Consider the following 19,005-nt stretch of genomic DNA (forward strand, 5'->3'; position numbering starts at 1 on the left):
TTTAACATTGCTGTCTATGGGTATGTATTATTATTCCCTTTTTACAAGGTTAGAAACAAAAGCAGAAAAATAAAATTAACTTTTCCAAATTCACAAGACAAAGAAGGTGGTAATAAAAGTATTTTATGGAGATCAAATATTTGTGGAGACATGAGACAGATTAGACAAAATAAAAATGCCTCTCTCCTTTTTCCTCTTCTTCAAAGAGAAGGTCAGGAAATATGATAAGGGAACAAAAAATACTTTGGGAAGGAAGGAGCAAAAAAGCTGTGTAGCAAAAATCACATCAATGTCTCCATAGTTTTCATGGAGTATATTACATATTATTTCCATTGGTAGCCACTGTCTCATTAAGTATTAGCTTTCAAACCAACTAAACCTGATCTTTGGCTGCTCTTTCTGGCCTGCAGACTCTACTCTATAGAAGGGCACGGGTAGAAGAAAACAAGATTGCTAACCAATAGGTCAATTTAGTTTCAGAGAACTGAGGGAAACAATGAGTTCTTGAAGGTGGCTATGAATGTAACAGCTGAGGGATGGCTTTACACAGGCTGCCCAACCCAGGACTAAAGAGATAAAAAGAACTAGCAGTTTCTATAGAACCTGTTCAATACACATGTTCTATCATAGTCTATCGGCTAAAGCCACAGTTTTTTAGAAATCCATAGAGGAGCTTAAATAGATACACCAAAATGAACCAAGATTCACTTCAAAGTGACAAACACTTCTTTGAGCGGATTCAAGTTTCTGTTTTCTCCCCTTCCAGTCTGCTCCTAAGGGACTGTAGTGATGGGGAGGCAGCACCACCAAGAATCTCCTCAGAGAAAAACCATCTGGAGCTGAATGACCTTGTAATTACACTACACACACACCCCACTACGCTGTTCATTTCCAGAAGCAAGGCTATTCCCAGATATCTTTTTTTGTCCTGGGCCCCAACAGAACAAGTCAGATAACTTAATAGTAATTTAACATTGATGATATTATTAATGAGAACCAGCAATGCATGGTCACTACTTAGAATGCAAAAAACATTCTCTGTAATTGAATTCAGACCACTATCCATAGGAATTTTTCAGGAGAGACCGAAATATTCCCCTTGACCACCATTATCCAGCTGTCCACCCACAAATAATTCAATAGGGACCAATTGTTTCCTTTTTCTGCTGGCAATAAGCTGGATCACAGAAGCAGGCATGGAAGAGAATATCTCCTTGACACTCCAACCCTCAACATTCTGTAAAATCCCTAGGCCTCACCAATAGCCATGCCACCCTCAGCCAAGCTGGAAGAATTATTCCTGTGCAGAAAATGGATGGCATCAAATCCAAAAGATTCAAAGAATTGTCTTTAAGAAGTCTTCACTTGGAAAAGATATTTAAGCAAAACTGAACCTGATGAGGTGAAATAGAATTAGCCGCTTCAGTAACACAGGGCACTCAGGTTCATTCTAAGGAAGACGAGCTTATTCGCTTCCAAGTAGAACGAACTCAACAACAATACATCACAGTTAACTGTGATCACAGCTCCACAGAATTTCAGGCAGCGCCTGGAGTACACTGAGGTGCACTTAATATTCCCCAATCTGTAATCAACCTTTTGTACATTTGTTCCTAATCACGGGATACTGTTTCATCTTAATGAACTGTTTTCTTAGCGTATTACAGTTGGTCACTGCAGCATGCCTAATGGCCCATTCAGTAAGTTAAATTACAATTAGGCTCCCTTGGTTTTGGTTTCCCAGTGAGCCTTGGAGGAGTTTGATTTCTCTCTCTCTCTCTTCCCAGGCATCCATTTCAAGGGCAGAGCCATAAAAAAATCAAAGGCAAAGACCTACCTGTTGCAGTCGACATGGAGCAGGAGATGAGAGGCACTAACCGACAGGGCGATCTTGTGCCAGTGTCCGTCAGCCATCCGGTAGGGAAAAGCCTCTGTCCTCAGCTTCCCGTTATGGAGATAGTGATATCGAATCTCATCCCTCAGACCACTGCTCTCCAGTTCAAAATAGCTGTGTGCAAAAGAACAAACAGGTTTTATCCTACTTTAGGAAAATACAAACATCATTTCAAGTCTAAACTATCATTTCAAATCTAATCACTCTTCCCCAGGTTTCTCTGAAACCCAAATTAGCCAACATGACACAAGAGCTAGAACCTAAAATCAGATACGCCATGTGGGACTCAATTCACCCACTGAGAATTCCCAGTAAGTATCCCGAGTCTCTAAAATGGAGATGCACAGTGGGATGAGAACCCCACCGAATTATAGTGAATCTTGGAACTCTAAAATGTGTAGTAAAATTCAGAACTCTTTGATTGTCTAAAATGTGCTGTCCACATGGAACAAACTTGTTTAGATTTATTTTTCTTGCTGCTATTTTACTATCTCAACAAATTAAATAAAAATTGTGTCGGACATTAGGTATACTGTCAAAATTAAGTTATTAGTAAGGCATTTTTACTTGCCCCTGGATAGAAGGCTGCATATGAGCCACCATTCCTAGGTAATAAGGAAAAAGGGGTAAACTACTCAAATCTGATTATGAGATGAAATATTTAAGGGAGATTTTTCTATGTCCGGATCATTATGTTTTCCAGACTCAGAACAAATACTTAATTCTACCTGGGTAGCCTATATTTCAGTCACAAAATATAGAAAGCAAATCTGGGACATTATTTAAATATATGCCAGGCCAACACAGTCATTTATTCCACACTTCTGAATTGTGCTGTTATCATCAACACCAGGCCTAAAATCACTGCCAATGCACTGCATGAGGTACCTGGCAGGTGCTCACTGATTTATCACCCATCAAAACCTACAAGGTTGATACAATCTTTTTAAAAAATATTATAAAGCTGATATTGTGGAAATTAAACAATACACCCAGGCCAAGATTTAAATTCATGTCTAACGTTGACAGTCTAGCCATTTGCTGCCTATTTCAGAAGCATGAGAACTAAAAAAAAAAAAAAAAAAGATGACCCCATATGCCATGTTCCCCCAAAACTCATTCATACAGACAACTCCAAATCTTCTCCTCCTGAGCAGTAACTAGGTTCAGTTACCAGATTTGGGGGCACATCCTGCTTCTTCATTAATCTGTTGCATTGGTTTGACACATTAGCTGCACAGTCAAAAACTCAAAATGCATCTTCCATAAGGCCTAAACTGAGTTTATCGTATAACTGAGTATATGCATAAGATTCAGCTGCATTATGCATGATCCCCAAACCTCATGTCAGGAGGGGGTGGGGAATGCTTATTTCTTGTTCATGGTAATCATCTCAACAGGGTGTTATAGGAAAAGCAGGTTCAAGACCATCCTCTGACTCGCCTCATTTGCATGAGACAATGAATCAAGTGCCAGGTCACAAACCGAAGAGGTTATGTATACAATTACAGCTGGCTCCTGTGACCAGACACTGACTTCTTTTTAATTCTTCATTTACGTTTTTAAAATTTATTCACCGTGAAATTACAACGCTATTCATGATTGGGTTTCAGGCATACAATGTTTCAACACTGATCCCTTCACCAGTGTCCACTTCCCTCACCGATGGTTTGCAGTATTGTAGCTGTTAGGGTATCACAGATAAGTACTGTATCACCTTTCAGCACCACATCCCCCTCCCTGTCCAACCCCCCAACCCCTTCAGGTGGCCTGTTTCCTACTGAATACCAGTTCTCATGTTCTTTCATTTCCAGACACAGCCTTATTAATAAAAATGCAATACATATTTTACAAGGCTGCAAAGGAGGAAATCTCTTAACAAAGAAGACATTCATTTTAATGGAATTCTCCAAGTGTCTTCCAAGCAGTTAAAACATTGGAAGAATCAATCAGAGGACTTAAAAGGTCAACAAGACCTCTGAGATTCTCTGGTCATTCAGTAACTTATTCAACATGTTGTTGCTATTCATGGCATGAAGGGCTAAATGGGGATTTAAAATATAGATCTTGTTCTCAAGTTCCTATGAAAATAAGACTAAAGACTAGTAAAAAAAGGAAACTAAAATATGTACAACTCTGCCACAAAAAAGTCTAGAAATTGGCTTATGAGAAACACAAGCACCAAGAGAAGTTGCCATTTCGTGAAGGGTCATCATATGCCAATGTTCGCTCCATCACACATTTAATTCCTGGGGCCGGAGCAACAGTACAGTGGGTAGGGCACTTGATTTACACATAGATGACCCAGGGCTTGATCCGTGGTATCCTGTACGGACCCACGAGCCCCACTGAAAGTAATTCCTGAGTGCAGTCAGGAGTAACTCCTGAGCATTACCAAGTACAGCCCCCAAACAAAAGTAGTTTATGCCTAGCTGTGTCAACATGCAAGTTCACACAGGATCAGAAATAGCCAATACTCTGCCCAAGGTCATGGGGTCCCTGTGTATAAATACAGCATGATTTTATATCTAAGGCCCCTATGTAGAAATACAACATGATTTTATATCTAAGGCCAGACCAAGATGAACACATCCATGAGAAACCTCCCAATGAGTATCTGACCAGTAAACATCTTTAGTGGAAGGAACATGACCTTGAAAAAAAAATTCTCTATCAATCCTCAGTCAATGAGAACTATCCCTAAATTAGATGTACTTCTAATTATCACCTCATGGAATTTTTTTAAAGGGCAGGAGGCGGAGAGAGAGTACAGCAGATAAGGTGCTTGCCATACATACAGCTGAATCGGGTTTGATGCCCAGTACTGCATAGACTCAAGAGTAGCTATGAGCACTGCCGGAATGCACTCTCCCAAAAAAAAAGCAAGGAGGAAGGGAGAAGGGAGACATATTTATTTAATAAGATTTCATCACTATTCCTGAGGTTATGGCCTCAGTAAGCAAGTATTAAAAGTGCCATAAACAAATCTTCAAAGATCACTTTACAAAGCACTGTAGTCATTATTTCTGGGGTACTTACTAATATACAACTATGAGAAAGAGAAAAAAGCCCTAATTTTGAACACCTGAATGCAGTTACTTGAGGTAAAGTTTCTGGCATCACCATGCATCTATCCCAAAAGTGCATTTTCTCAAATAATTTACATGAATATCAAGATAAAGCCTTTTTTATGTTAGCTAACTCTTAAAATGATCTTGGGAATGAGCAAAACCCTGAATCAAAAAATTATATTTGATTAAACTGTTTCCTGAGTATTAGGAAGGAAAGAAGACCTTATTTTTCCAGGATGAAACTGTCTGCAAAGAGAGATCTGAGATTTAGTCTTGAGGGGAAACAGGAGAAGCAGTCTTCGATCAGCTGGGATTTGGCAATAGCCTGAAAGAGCCAGGATGTGTAGTAGAGGCTTGTAATTCAAAGTGTGGCCCAAACAACCACAACCAGCAGCAGCAGCAGCACCCACAGAAATCCAAATTAGTCGAGGGGGAGGGGGGAGAGGGCAAATAAGGGAGACCTACGTGAATTGGAATCTGCATTTAACACTACCCTGATGGCTGTGCAGATTGGAACACTCGAGTAAAGAGTTGAGAGGGATTTTTTACTTCCAGGTCAGCTGGTCATAGACAGGCAGAAATATGATGCTGGGAGGAAAGGAGGAAGAGCTCGGTACGTGCACTAACAGGAGAGGCAGTGCCCTGGACAGGACCACAAATGGGAGTCAGGTGAGCTGTTTGCCCCCTTTATTCAGACCATACATGCATGGGGATCTTTTCAACTGTGTGGGTAATAAAAGAGCCAAATTCTGTGAGCAAAATGTCTCCCCTTAGCCTTGGACCTCAGTCAAGTGAGCCATTCCAATGAACACTCTGGATTCCCAGAAAGCTTGTTCAACCTTCAGATATCTGAGAACAACAATGGGAGACCTTCCTTAGCCTGCAAATATCTGAGAACAGCAATGGGAGGCTTTCCTAAACCTCTGCTTTGACAGGCCAGGTCCTTTCTCTATTCTCCTGTCTACAATCCAGTCAATGATGTCCTAGCAAAACAAGGATCCTTCTGCCTTTGTCTGTTTGTATATTTCTCCCCTCATTGGCCACCATGCTTTAAGAAAAGTAGAAAACTTTCCTTCCTCCATAGGAAATATGTATCCAGAAATAATGACACTTGTTCTGGGCTGGGCATGACTATCATGCATCCTCACACTTAAACTGACCTTCTCCCCCCAACCCCCCCCACCACTAATACCATGAAATCATTCAGACTCAACACTGTGAGAGTCTCTCCAACTTCAGCTTCATTTCTGAAATCTTATTATTTGCTTATGAACTAGACAGATCTAAATCAGCATGACAAATTTTCCAATCCCCTTAAGTACTGTGAAAAATTCAGAGTCACCATAAGTGAAGTCAAATTTTCCAATACTTTCTGAATTCCATAGTATACTGGAAAATAAAACCCAGAAACAATTCAAATAGTTCCAATAAGATCAAGATTCACCAAGTTGTTTAATTAAAATGTTTGTTATTTCCTCCAAAACATAAACCATGGATCCATTTTGAGATCAATACAGAGACATTATATACAATAATCTATATTTTCTTTTACTACATATATAATTATAATGCACTGCTTCTGAATAGTGGGATGAAAATGGCTAAAGTCAATTTTAAATAAAATCCGGTACTAATTCATTAGTAAAGGCAAAAGGTTTCTTAGAATAAGACTCTTTTCCAGTAACACCAGAAGGATATATATTGGCTAATTAAAGAGTACCACACAAAAGGAAGCTGTAGAGTTAGTGCAAGAACTTCTAATATTTCAGAACCACCTCTCCTATCCCCTGACAACCAATCACACCTTGAATGTCCAGGGGAGGTGTTCTAAACAAAAGAAAATTAGGGCACTTTCAGTCAATGAGTACTTTCCTATCTAATGCTGCGGTGTGTGTAGTGGCTCTCTCTCTGCCTCTGGAGAAGCCAGCGTTCTCTCTTAAACACATTGCGCTCTCTCTCTCTCTCTCTCTCTCTCACTCTCTCTCTTCCTCCTCCCCTTCCAAAAACCTTCAACTAATATCTGCTTTACTTCAATAAATAAATAAATGAATAAATAAATATTTCATCTCAGAGTTGGAAAGATAGCTCAAAAGTGGCCAGAGAGTAGAGGGTACCAAGGGATAAGGTTCTTGGCTGGCATGTGACTTATCTGGGTTCACCTACAGCATCACATACGGTCTCCCAAACCCTGTCAAGAGTGATCACTGATCAGAGCCAGGAGTCAGCCCTGAGTGAGCATACACAGCTGGGTGTGCCCCACTGACCCAAAAAAGATTGTTCAAAGGGCTGAATATATTCTTTGCTGCAGGAGGATTGGCTTTAATCCCCAGCACCACATGGTCTCTTGAGCACCATCAGACATGATCCTCAAGAGGAACAGAGGAGGCCCACATCGAGTAGCACCAAGTGTGGCCCCCAAATAAACAAAAAACAAAAAAATCTATTACCATACAGTCTACAATTTGGTAGGACCTCAGGAAAGTGTAATTCTGATGATAAAATATAAAAAAACAATATAGCTACCTTTATTTAATAAAAGCTAATACTACTTGGGGAATATTTATCATTGTCAGCGAATGCCTTTGGGTCTTCAAATTTCAGATCAAAGTAATTCCTACCATAAGTCATTGTAATATTTATCCTTTTGCTTTAACAAACAATTTTCAGCACTAATTCTGAACCTAGAACCATTGTGCAAATATTATCTCACTTAACACTCATCACAAACTTAAAAATTACCAACTGTTATCACCCTCTTCTATAGGGAATGGAATCGAGTCACAGATAGGTTGAACCACTTTCCCAAGGCTCCAAGCTGAACAGCATCAGCCTTGAGATTCAGATGGGTGCGACCTGGCTCCAAAGTTTACACTTTATGCAGTGTGCCAAGCCCACACTTTTAACCATTTACTCATTTGGCAGACAATAATTTTAAATGTTGAAGCACACACAGCTATCAGCAAATGAACCTTAACTTGAACCTGTCTACAACACAATCAATGATGTCCTAGAAGACAAAAAGTCTTCTGCCTTTGCCTCTGCTTGGCAAAGGCAAAGTTAATGCTCCAGGTAGCAACATTCCATTATTTTTTACTGTGTAAGATTTTTAATTCATTACCTCTAATTCTGCCAACACACTTAAACAGTGGCTACTGGTCTTGGATATTAGTTTCATACTTTTTTATATCCCACAAATGAGTTCATTCATTCTATGACTGTCCCTCTCCTACTCATTTCACTCATCATGATACCCTCCAAGACCATCCATTTGTAGGCAAATTTTATGGCCTCATTATTCCCAACAGCTGTGTAGTATTCCATTGTGTAGATGTACTGTAGTTTCTTTATCCATTCACCTGTTCTTTGCACAACTCATGTTGTTTCCAGATTCTGGGTCTGGTCAATGGTTGGAAGTCACTACAAGGGTGTCAGGGGTGATGAGGGGTTAAAGGAGGATCCATTATGACAATATTAGTTGGAAATGATTACTCTGGACAAGAACTGAGTATTAAAAGTAAAGGGATGTACATGATAACCTTTCAGCATCTATATTGCAAACTAAAATGGCTAAAATGAGCGAGATCAAGTGAAAGAGAAGAGAGCTGCCTGCCATAGAGGCAGGTAGAGTTGGGAGATGGCCTGAGAGAGTGGCAGGGAATCTGGGGACACTGGTGCTAGAAAATTACACTAATGCAGGAATGGGTGTTAGAACATTGTATGACTGAAACCCAATCATGAACAGTTTCAAAATGTACTATCTCACCGTGATTCAATTTTTAAAAAAGAATTTTTTTAAGCTACCGAGAGTATCTCACCTGCACGGCAAAGCCTGGCAAGCTATCCATGACGTATTCAATATGCCAAATACAGTAACAAGTCTCAAAATGGAGACATTACCGGGCCCGCTCCAGCAAATCAATGAACAATGGGAGGACAGTAACAGTGACAGTGACAGTGGTTACTGGATTCATATTTTAAGTGTGAAATCAGACCGCATTGATGACATGCCTTTTCCAAAGTCCTCTCTCTCCTAAGATATGAATCCATCTCTGCGTAAATCCAGGGACTTTCCATCCCACTGTGCTTCTCTCCAGCCACCATGGCATGATCTTCTCAGGATCAGAGGGCCAAAATGGCCGAGTAACCTCAGAAAGGGTCCATGCCTAATCTTCCACTAACCCCAAGTACAATGGAGACGAGCTCCCATTCCTCTGACTATGAGTAAACAAACCATCACCAGAGAACACTACAACTGTCTGCTTAGATGTTCCTTTCCCTCCAGCTGGGGTAATGGAGAGAAAAAGCCAAACTGCCATGAAGATGGACCATGTGGAACCTTGATCTAGGGGGCCCAGTTAATGCAGACTAGAGACCCATTAAGTTACTAGTGAAGAGAGCACAGGTCCCAAATATAGAGCCTTGATTTCAATCTGCTGCACACAAGCCATGTCATCTCCAGCAAACACGTCCCTGCCCCCCTGCAACTCTGTGTCTCCTGGCAAAGGAATCAGGTCTGGTTAACACAGCGCCAGGATTCCTGGAAAGGGTCTGTGGCTCTCCAGTCAGGGAAAGATGGGGGTGGGGAGCTCCTAACCAAAGCTGTATCATTCTAAGTTGTTATGTAAATTTCCCATAGGATCTCCACTGGGGAACTGGGAGTGACTTCCCAAACAGTCTGGAACTGCTGACCTCAATTGTTAAAGTCCAGCTGAGATCTAAATTCATGTAATTCATATACTACATTGCACACCAATAAACTTTAAAAGAAACTGAGTAATTGGTTGGTCCATTTCATTTTGCCCTTGACATTTCCGGCAACAGACTCTTTAGCACCTGGGAAGAGAAAGGATAGGACAACGCTGAAGTGATGAATAGTCACACCCAGCCTTCTCCCTGGGCACACTCCAAACTATATTCCTCAGACAGCTTAAATCTGGAATCAACAAGATAAAGCTTGTCGACTGCCCCTGGCACAACATGAGCAGAGGTAAAGTGCATGGAAGCAGTTAAGAAAGTGTGGCCTCAGCACTCAAAATGAGAAAGATAACAAAAGGGAATGCCCTGCCACAGAGGTAGCGTGGGATGGGGGGATGAGGGGAGGGAGGGATACTGGGATTGGTGGTGGTGGAGAATGGGCACTGGTGGAGGGATGGGTATTCGATCATTGTATAGCTGAAACCCAAGCACAAAAATTTTAAGTCTACAACTGTACCTCATGGTGTTTTACTAATAAAAATTTAAGAAGAAAAAAAAGTGTAGCCTTATTCATGCCAAGATTTTCGGTTTGGGGGATGAGATGGAGAGCTTGTGTTCAGCTGGGGAGCAGGAGGCACAGCTGGTGGTACTCAGCATTTACTTCTGGAGTGCTCCTCAGTGGGTGCTCCTAGTGGTACTCTGAGTACCAGGTCTCCTGCATGTTTGCAAAGCATGTGATCTAGCTCTTTCAGTTACTCCCCAGCCAGCACTCTGTTCTGGTTTCGAAGGTCCGAAGTAAGAATTCTGAGCACTGGGTGAGTGGGAGTCATTAAATACACCTTTAAAGACCACCTGGAGCAGAGGCCCCAATCTCACAGAAGTGAGCTAGGAATAAAGCTTTACAGATAACAAGTCATAGAAATTTAAGGGCATTAGCCTTGCTTCATAAAAAAGAGATGCAAGAATATGAAATTGAGGAAAGAAAACACACACACATACACACATAAACATATACTTAGAAGTAATCAGGGATACAATGCTATTACTAGACTATAAGAAGAAATAGATGGCAAAAGACAATAAATTCTGTTGTACTGGGTATGACAGATAACTGTCAGTGCATGGCCTAATATTTCTTTTGGGAAAATGGTACATTCCAAAAAATAGCCACATTATCTCCTATCCAGAAGCACTTCTATATATAATATTATCCCAAATGGCTTCTACTTGAACAGTAGTATCAACATCAGCGTCCGCTTGGTGATCAAATCCATGCTTTAAAGGCGAAAGTCATACTAGGCTTCCAAGGCTGGTCTAAGGGGATTTCTATCTTGTTTGTCAGAATATTTGTGCCTGAAGTTCTCAGTCATTCATGGGAACTCTGACTCCCCGAAAGTTTCCAGGCTGTAAAGAAGCCCAAACTGAATGCACACACACACTAGTGGTCTCACTTAGCTAGGATCCCAGTCAAACAGCAGAGATCTTGAGTGCAAATGCTTGGAAAAGGTTCCCCACCTGGTCATTCTTCCCAGCTAAAGCCAAAACCATAATGGACAAATACCTCCCTTCTAAACTTGTCCAAATTTTTGAGTCACAGAATCTATGTCTGTAGAAATATTGGTGTCAAATACAAAGAGAAAAGAGAATACTAACTGAGGTCTATAGGATTTTACTTTAAAGATTAAAACTATGGCAACAGCAGCAAAATGAACAGGAAAGTCACATGGAATGATGCTGTAGTAAGCATTTTGTACTGCAAAAAGAATAATATTAATTTAAATACGTTATACTAGTAGGTACAGATATGTGCTTATTTCTAATCCCTAAAGAAACTACTGCAGAAAAGGGAAAGAATAAATATGAAAGGACAAGTATATATAAAATACACTGCACTGCACTTCCCTCCCATTGTTCATTGATTTGCTCGAGCGGGCACCAGTAACATCAAATTGTGAGACTTCTTGCTACTTTTTTTTTGGCATATCCAATACATCATGGGTAGCTTGCCAGGCTTTGCCATGCGGGTGAGACACTCTCAGTAGCTTCCTGGGCTCTCTGAGAAGGGTGGAGGAATCAAACTTGGGACGGCCATGTGCAAGGCAAATGCTCTACCCACTGTACTATCTCTCTAGTCCATATATAAAATAGAGCACTAAATTTATACAAAGGAGTTATATTTAGGCTACATAAAGAACAACTAAAACTAATTTTTATGGACAAAAAAATAAAAATAGCCAAAACATTTGACCATTTAATAAGAGATATAAAAAAGGCCAACATCATGAGTCAGGGAAATGAAAACCACAAAGAGACACATGCATTTAAAAATCTCAGTATCTAAGATACATGCATTTAAAAATCTCAGTATCTAAGAAATCTAAACATGCCCATTAAAATCTTGCAATTGCTCTACTTCAGTGTTCACCCAAAAGAAATGAAAACCTATGACCACAAACTAGTTTGTATAGGAATGTTTGCTGCAGTTTAAGTTCTAATAGTCCCAAACTAAAAACTACACATTAGTCAAAAAATAGATAAATTGTAGATATTTATAAACTAAAAAATGAACAATAACAAAAGGAATGAATAGAACAACGCATTCACAACAGGAACCACAGTTCAGGAGACCTCACGCAAGTCCATCCCTCGAATGACATGGCCTCCTAAGCACTGAGAGTAGAAATAGAGACTGGCCAAGAATCACTGGGTGTGGCCTGGAGGCCCCCAAATACTGCAAAATGTCTCCCATGACCCATCCCACACACAAGATTCAAACAGCAATGCATCCTCAGGACCAAGTGCTGAACCACCAGCCAAGTACCACAAGGAATGGCCCTAAGGTTCCTGACCACCACTAGGGAAACCAAAAAAAAAAATTTAAAGCATCAATGACTCTCAAGACAAGATGTTACAGGGGTGAGAGAAGCTAGACACACAAGAGTCCATATTGCATGGATTCCACTTATATGAATTAAACAAGATTAAACAAGCAAAGTTAATTTAGCTTAAAACCACAAAGAGATGGTGGTTTAACTTAGGGGAATGAAATCAAAAGAGAGGTTGATTGCCTGAATTAGAAGGGTGAAAAGTGAATTCTCTGGAGTGAACTTTAGATGTAGATATTTGTCAAAATGTAATACTTGTGTTTACTATAATTGCATGTGTGTGACAGAAATGCACACAGTGTAATAAAAAATACCCTCCCAAAGTACATTAAAAACTAAAAACTGGGGGTTGGAGAGAGAGCACAATGGATAAGGTCCTTGCTTTGCATGTGACCAATCTCTGGCATCCTATATGATGCCCTGAACACTGTCAAGAGTGATTCCTGAGTGCAGAACCAGGAGTAACACCTGAGCACCACCAGCTGTGACCTAAAATAAAACACAACAAAACCTTAAAACTGAGGTTCAGCAAGCTGGATTACAGGAGGCCCAGATTTGATCCTCTACACTGCACAGACTCCTGAGTACTTTTGCCGGGAGTAGAAGTAGTCCCTGAGCATGGCTGGGTGTGGCCCCAAAACTTAAAACCATAATTAAGATCTCTACTAAACATATGGGGTCACTGGTCTTAGGAACACATGTCAAAGTACCTTGAGAACACCTGTCAAAGTACCTATTTTCAACAGACTCCTAACTACGCAATTCTATTCAATTTATTTTAAAAATTCAATTTAAATACCAATAAATTTTCCTTTCTGTTTCAAGGCACAATTTCTAGTAGTTTTGGTTTAGTTTCATTTTTGTGCTCAAGACTTACTCCTGGCGGGGCTGGAGCAATAGCACAGTGGGTAGGACATTAGCCTTGCATGCGACCGACCTGGGTTTGATTCCCAGCATCCCATATGGTCCCCTGAGTACCACCAGGGGTAATTCCTGAATTCAGAGCCAGGAGTAACCTCTGTGCAACGCCGAGTTTGACCCAAAAATAAAAATAAAAAAAAAACTCCTAGCTCTGCGCTGGAGTGATAGCACAGCGGGTAGGGCGTTTGCCTTGCACACAGCTGACCCGGCGGATGCAGGTTCAATTCCTCTGCCCCTCTCAGAGAGCTCGGCAAGCTACCAAGAGTATCTCGCCTGCAGCAAAGCCTGGCAAGGTACCCGTGACGTATTCAATACGCCAACACAGTAACAAGTGTCACAATGGAGACGTTACTGGTTCCACTCAAGCAAATCAATGAACAACGGGAGGACAGTGACAGTGACTCCTGGCTCTACCCAGGAATCACTCCTGGTGGTGCTCAGGGGATCATATATGGTGCCGGGGAATAAACCAGACTCCACCACATGCAAGGCAGCACACCTAAACCCCTGTACTATCTTTCTGATTCCATGCAGTAATTACCTAAAGAAATGAATATTAAAGAAATATGCTGGTATATTTCTCATTAAGAATGGTCTCTTTCTTGTATTCATTCGTAACATTGTGACCTCCCATCTAGTGGAACTATAATGAAAGTGGTCACTGTGTTGGTCTTTGTTTAAGTCACTAAGTTCTTTTCCAATCTGCAGAGCTAGTCAAATTATTTAAAGGAAAGTCCTAATTTACCTGAGCAAACTCCATTGTTTCCAACATCTCTTTCTTTAGAGTAATATGGTACAGAGGAAAGAATATAATTGCCAGGGGGAAATATGCCTAGAATACAAGAGGATTACGAGTCTGGACAACTTGTGTTCAACTTGTCCCAGCTCAGCCATTTAATCCCTTCATGAATATGAACAAGAAACATCATTTCCCTAACCTCCTATTCTTCTTGCAGCAGAACATTTCAAAGATTTCATTTCAGAGAAAAAAGAATAACTTAATATTAATCACCTTACAAAAATCCTAACATTCACTAGTCCACATGATCCCTATTCCTCATTTCTTTCTGCATAGAACATGAAAAGGAAAGACTCATAAAGATGAGATGCTGCTGAATAGGTTCATAGCCTGCCCTATCTCAAAAGTAAAGCATTTCTCTGCCCTCCCTTTTCTCTTGTTTAGACTTGACCTGGTAAAATTATTGGTACATTTACATATTAGTTCTGTACCCAGTCCCCTCAGCAAACATTTAGCAAGAGGTTAATGGGAATAGTAATTACAAATTGTCTCAGCACAAACAAAACTGTTACACACTGTTAATCAAAATGTATAAACAAAGTTCTTTATACCTATTCAAAAAAGTTCCGTTATAGTCTTTAAAACTGAGGGGTTTTCTTACCACTATTTTTACTTAAACAAAACATAGTGAATCAAGAAAAAAGACATAGAAACTTAGGAAAACAGGGGGGGCAGAGATTACTTTGGAGAAGAAACTTCAAGCAAAAGCAACCAATGAGCTACTTTGGCAGAATGGAGAATAGAACGGGTTATTAGTTTTTGACACAGTGGAATATCAATATTTACTAAACAACCAAGCCCTAGGCATAGATCTTAGCATCACACCACTGCACTTTATCTTAAGTCTGATGGACCACTCCAAATCTCCAGGAATGAAATGTAAAAATGCTTATAAATATAAGCATTTAAGGTATGGAAAACAAAATGCAAACAGTAGCAGTTGTGGTGATAAACAAATGTAGCACTTTGTACACATCTCTCTGAATTTTACTTCAGACTGAAAGCAAAGGAACATTATTGACTCAAACACCAAGTTTTCTTAACTGTTTAAGTTTATATTTTTCCATGGTTTAAAAATTAATTTTTGTGGTATGGAATGATAACTGTCTCTTCCATTCTGTATTCCATTTCCCCCATACCAAACATCCCTCTTAGGCAATCACTATTAGCAATTTCTCTACTCTTCTCATATTTTTTACCTTTTAAAGAGATTTAGATTTTTCAGGGCTGGAGAGATAGTACAGTAGGTAGGGCACTTGCCTTGCATGTGGTTGACATAAGTTTGATCCCCAGTATCCCATATGATCTTCCAAATTCTACCAGGAATGACCACTGAGCACAGAGCCAGGAGTACGCCCTGAACATTGCCAGGTATGCCACCTCCCAAGAAAATATTTTTAGAAAAATTGCAGATACCAGAGAGTTCCTATATACCTCACAGTTTCTCCTAATGTAAATAACTTATATTCATGAGAATTTAGCTTGATTAATAAGTCATACACAAAATTATTCACTCAAGTGAATATTAGAAATTACCTCAGTTTTCCCATGCATCTTTTTTCTGTGATACAACCCCATGCAAGATACCACATAGGAGTCATCTTGTCTCATCAGATTCCTTTTAGTTTCATCAGATCCCTTTCAGACTTACATTATTTCTGACTTTGGAAATTTTGAGAAGTACTGATGAGATATTTTTCTGGAATTTCCCCTGCTCCCAGCTGTCCTTAGTCTGATGTTATTCTCATGCTTTGGCTTAAGATGTGGAGTTATGAAGGAAGACTTATATAAATATAGTATTTTCATGACCCTTCAACAAGATATACAATTAACCTGCCATCACTGTTCATGTGGTGATAACAATTCATCTGTCTGAGGTGCTCTTTCTCCTCTGTAAATCTATTCCTCTACTCCTCCATGTCTACACTGTTATATGGAAGGAAATACCTATATAGGTACATGCTAAAGTACTGGAAAGTTATACCACATACCTTCCAACGTACATACTAAAGATTCCCCATTGCCTTGAGAATCAAATTATCTACATACACTGGAATTCTACCTCATGAGATATGCCTATTCTCTCCATTTATTCAACTATCTATTTAAAACAGTAGGTACTCATGCTATCAATTTAGACATTCAATTATAATTTACTACTATAGACCTTGGATTATAATCTAATACTAGTGCATCTGTTACTCATTTTTTCTCCACTTCATACACTGGAAGATTTTTCATGTGGCTTCTATGTGCCTTTGACATATTCCATCACTTGTAGCTTCTTAGTTTTGTTTTGATCAATGCCTTATTTCCTGATACTACAAGATTCTCAAGACTTGTCTTATTTCCTGATTCAGTCCTAAAATAGGTCACTTCTCTAAGTATACAGTATACTTCGTTTGTTTAGACAACTGTATTAGAAGTTTAAATCTGGATGCCAATGTGATTATTGCTAATGGTGTATTGTTGTTTCTAGGTCCTCTTAGTTTATAGAGCAAATTTAATATACGTGTTATATGTATATGTACATATATGTTGGTATTTAAATTTAACTATGTGTTCATCCTGAAACACTCTTAATCCATCAACATGTTTTATTCTATTCTTTCCTTGATACTAAACTTTGATTCCTAAAACCCACCACTACTGACATATCCATTTCTATTTAATGATTTTAGAATATCTATTTCATGTAAACAATATTATCATCTTCTTTTATCATCATCTACATACAACTTCTTTTCCTCTGGCTTTAAATATTCCAATTCTTGCCAATATTAGTCAGGTTAACAATTTTTTCAAGCCCCTTGTATTATGGTTATTTCACACATTTATAGTAGTTAGTACAATTGTTAAATCACATTCTTTATCCATTCTTAGGATCCTTTGGTCTCTGAATAATTAATTAAAGTGTTCTTATATTAGTCTTTATTTGTGCTCTGAAGTCCTATGGATTTTGATAAAATGCTTGGTGTTACATATCCACCACACCACTATCCTACACTACACAGTAGATCCACTGTCTATTTAAAAACATTATCTATAAAAACTTCCCAAACCCTAAGACCCAGGAAATCTCTGACTTGTTTATCATCTTTATATGCATGTCTTTTCCAAAACATTAAAAAAATTTTAATGTTACTTAAATGGAATCATACAGTTCACCGCTTTTCAAACTGGACTCTTTTACCCAGCAATATGCCTGTCATTCATACCTTTGCATGGATGATAATTAGTTCCTTCTTTATCACTGAGCAGCATCCCATTGTACAGATGCATCAGAGTTTATCTAGTCACTGATTGCAGCATATTTTGGTTGCTTCCTGTTTTGGATGATTATGAATAAGAAATCAGGTTGCTTAACAACATTTGAGTATGGGGTTTTGTCAGAGAAAATATTGTACACCTGAAACCCAATCATGAATAACTTTGCAACTTTGGAATTCACGATGATTCAGTAAGTTTTCAAATCAATTGGGAAAATAGTTAAAATGTGACAGCTAGGATGGGAGCTTTCCACAAGTGGGTGGGGTTGAAGGACAGGATAGAGAAAGGAACCATATGACAATAATAATTGGAAATAATGACTCTGGCAAAGAAATGAGTATTAAAAGTAGATAAAAGGATACACATGATGACCTTTCAATATCTGTACTGAAAACCATAATACTCTAAAATAAAGAGAGAGGGAAGGAAGGAAGGAAGGAAGGAAGGAAGGAAGGAAGGAAGGAAGGAAGGAAGGAAGGGGAAAAGTTACTGCCACAAAGATGGGGGGCAGGGGAGGGAATCTGGAGACATTGGTGATGGGAAATGTACACTGATGAAGGGAAGGGTTTAGAACATTATATGACTGAAACCCAATAGAAAAGAACCTAGTAACTGTGTATCTCACTGTGATTTAATTAAAATAAATAATTTGCTAAAGAATGTGACAGCTAGATTTACAGTATACTAAAACTGTGTTTACTTTTCTGAAATATAAACTATCTCCAAAGTAGTCATACTAAATTACATGCCCACCAGCAACTAAAAAGTCCCTATTGCTGTGTTTCTTCCCCACCAATTGTTTTCAAATGTTTGGATTTTAGCCACTCTAATCAGTGTAATAGCTTCTAATTTAATTTGCATTTCCCTAGTGACAAATGCTACTGAAAATCTTTTTATGTGCTTGTCATTTATATATCTTCTTTGGAGAGTTGTCTGTTCAAATCTTTGCTTTTTTAAAAATTGGACTGTGTACTGGAGCCAAAGTGATAACACAGTAGGTAAAACACTTGCATGGTACACACTCAACTTGGGTTTGATCTACCACACCACATATGGTCCCCCAAGCCCACCAGAAGTGATCATTGAGCACCGAGCCAGGAGTAAAATAAACCTCTCCAATAGATCCAGGGGTTAGCTCAAGCATCTCTCATGTCTCTCATGTGTGAGGCTCTGAGTTTTATCCACAGCACTGCTTGGCACTTTCATGTCTGCCAAGCACCACCAGGCCCAAACCAGACTACAACACTGGAACCAAGCATTAAACTGTCAGGTCCACACCATGCAGCCCAGAATAGCCAAAAGTAGACCTCTGCCCTTGCTAGCACCAATAAATTAGATCTCTATTAAAAAACTCATGATCAAACCCAAGGTCATGTATATATTCTATTTTCTTTTGGAACTTTAATATTTTTTCACTTTATATTATGGTCCATAATCTGCTCTGAATTGACTTTCATGAAACATGTAATC

General features: G+C 39.3%; 1 protein-coding gene across 2 annotated transcripts in view; it reads right to left on the reverse strand.

Annotated features, from left to right (window-relative positions):
* Positions 1 to 19,005, reverse strand: part of NELL1 (neural EGFL like 1) — a 1,007,676-nt gene that overhangs the window by 860,659 nt on the left and 128,012 nt on the right. For both annotated transcript variants that reach the window (XM_056131034.1, XM_056131033.1), the window contains exon 4: positions 1,838 to 2,008. In XM_056131034.1, coding sequence (XP_055987009.1) covers positions 1,838 to 2,008 — 171 coding nt within the window. The remainder of the gene's footprint in view (positions 1 to 1,837; positions 2,009 to 19,005) is intronic.

The sequence above is a fragment of the Sorex fumeus genome, unplaced genomic scaffold, assembly GCF_029834395.1.
Source record: "Sorex fumeus unplaced genomic scaffold, SorFum_2.1 ptg000007l, whole genome shotgun sequence".
Taxonomy (NCBI): Eukaryota; Metazoa; Chordata; class Mammalia; order Eulipotyphla; family Soricidae; genus Sorex; species Sorex fumeus.